The sequence below is a fragment of the Cyphomyrmex costatus genome, unplaced genomic scaffold (assembly GCF_001594065.2).
Source record: "Cyphomyrmex costatus isolate MS0001 unplaced genomic scaffold, Ccosl1.0 C2333729, whole genome shotgun sequence".
Classification (NCBI taxonomy): domain Eukaryota; kingdom Metazoa; phylum Arthropoda; class Insecta; order Hymenoptera; family Formicidae; genus Cyphomyrmex; species Cyphomyrmex costatus.
In genome coordinates, this window is record NW_017274806.1 from 1 (window position 1) to 2,370 (window position 2,370).

General features: G+C 47.7%; 1 protein-coding gene across 1 annotated transcript; it reads right to left on the minus strand.

Moving 5' to 3' along the window:
* Nucleotides 1-252: 252 nt before the first annotated feature.
* LOC108771265 (uncharacterized) lies at nt 253-2,322 on the minus strand (the record flags this gene model as incomplete). The annotated part of the gene is made up of 1 exon (XM_018550780.1): nt 253-2,322. A coding segment is annotated over one exon (2,070 nt), but the record flags the coding sequence as incomplete, so codon positions are not given.
* Nucleotides 2,323-2,370: the final 48 nt, after the last annotated feature.

The following is a 2,370-nucleotide window of genomic DNA, read 5'->3' on the forward strand; positions in this document are numbered from 1 at the left end:
TCTTCTTCTAGTGTTTTGATTGGCCTTGTAGCCGATCCAACGGCAATCATCCTGGCCAGAACAGCAGGGATACCACCAACCTCCCACCGATTTAGTCTGAAACCAAGAAAGGGGGGGAAAAATCCCCAGGACGGGGAGGCTCCCCCCGGACGAGCCGGGGCCGAGAGGCCACGCCCCCGAGGAGAAACCCCCCGTCCACCCCCCCAAACCCCCCAGTCCGCGCCCAATCCGAGCGCGCGAGCATATGAAGGGTTACAGTCTAATGTCCAATGATTTGAAGAAAGCCAAAAGTCGTCTGCATAAGCCAACCGAGGGTTTTTTGAGAAGCAGGAAAATATTATTAAGGGTAAATTGGGGATACTTAGAATGTAAGAAGTTAAGGAGATATGCAGCTTTATTGCGAGTTTCCTGACAATCGAAGATAACATGATTAATGTCCTGGCACTCATGGCCACACTGACATGCCGCCGACGCTGTCATGCCTTTGCGATGTAGACTTTCGTTCAAGTTGTAATGGTTACTCCGGATTCTATTGATGAGTACAATTTCTTCACGCTCCAGGGATTTAGAGTAAAACCACGGTCGCAGAGAGGAGTCCTGATACAATTCCGCATGTTTGATACCTTTATATCTAGCGGCGTCTTTCAGCCAGCCCTCAAAGTTCCTCTTGATACGATCCCTAGCAGACTTTCTGGCATCCGTAAACGGGACAGGCAGGCACTCCATTGAGCTCCCACTTCCTGCCACTGAGTTTGCCAAACCATCCGCGATCTCATTGCCCCTAATTCCCTTATGTGAAGGAGTCCAAAAGAAAATAATCACCTTGCGTCCTCTAAGCAAAGTCGCAAGAAGCGACTTTATCTGGTAGATGATGTAGTTGGGCTGAGCGTAGTGATGAGATGAAATAGCCTCAAGAACGCTTCTAGCGTCAGTAAAGATGATAGCAGAGTTCATCCCATGACCGAGGACATGCTTCAAGGCTTCCCTGATAGCCCAGGCCTCGGCTGAGAAAACAGAGAAGGTTGTAGGCAATCTGCGTGCATAGCTAAAATCCTCTTCAGGCGAGTAGAATGCAGCGCCAACAGGTCCATTTTCACCCATCTTAGAACCGTCCGTGTACAATGAAATGTCCGCATGAGCAATGAGCTCTTCAGTCCCGCGTCTGAATTCCAAAACAAAAATATCCTTGGGAGAGTCCTTTGCGACCCGGCTCATGTCGAACCTGCATAGCGGCTCATGAATCAAAGTTTCGTAATCATAGGTGAATTCAGGAGAAGTCTCAGAATGGAAAACAGTCTGCAGCTCCTCATGATGTATCGCGTAGCGATTAAAGGAGGGGGAGGATTTGATCATCTTGATCTTCTTAACGACGGAATCAGCAGCACATTCCATATCCTTAATGCCCTCCTTGACCAGGTTATTGGAGCCCGACCAACATTTGAATAAGAACGAGGCGGTAAGAAAATTAAATCTGTATTTAAGGGGACACTCCTTGGCCTCGTAAAGCAATACATTTATGGGCGTGGAGATCCTATAACCCAAGGCCAGCCGAATGATTTTGTACTGGATTCTCATCAACCGCTGGAAGAGTGTTGATTGGCTTTCATACGCGTAAACCTGAGAACCATACTCAATGGCGCTCCTGAAAAGGGCGCGATACACCGCGATGAGAACACGGGGATGTGACCCCCACCACACACCAGACAGAGAAGATATAATTTTTGCCGTGGCGTTGCCTCTAGATATAAGAGCGTGCAGTTGTTCCTTGCCAGAGAGGCCACTATCCAAGGTAACTCCAAGGAATTTAGCCGAAGGAGAGGTCACGATACGCTGATCATATATGGATAGGTTTAACACTGATTTCCTCCAGATTCTTTTTTCAGTGAAAATAACACCAGTGGATTTTTGAGGAGAGAGTTCCAGACCTCTTCCCTCCAAGTAGGCACTTACCGCATCCAGTGAAGGCTGAAGGCAATTCTCGGCTTCAGCAACTGTCTTGGCAGATGTATATAAAACAATGTCGTCTGCGTATTGCAATATGCGGCAACCCTCCATTAGGTGTTCATTAATATCTCTAAGATATATGTCAAAGAGTAAAGGGCTCAAGGTGGAGCCCTGAGGGGTACCAGTACGAGTCAAACGGGGGCCAACCAATTCTCCGTCCAAAACAAAGTACAGCTCCCTTTCCGAGATGAGATGCGCAATGAATTGCCGAAGCGTGGCCGGAACGCCGATTTGCAGCAAATCATTTATCAAGATAGCAGGGATGACATTATCAAAGGCCCCTTTAATATCCAGGAAGACAGCGATAGTCAGCTCTCCCTGCGAAAAAGCAGTTCTAATATAATTAGTGAGTACCACCAAGTTATC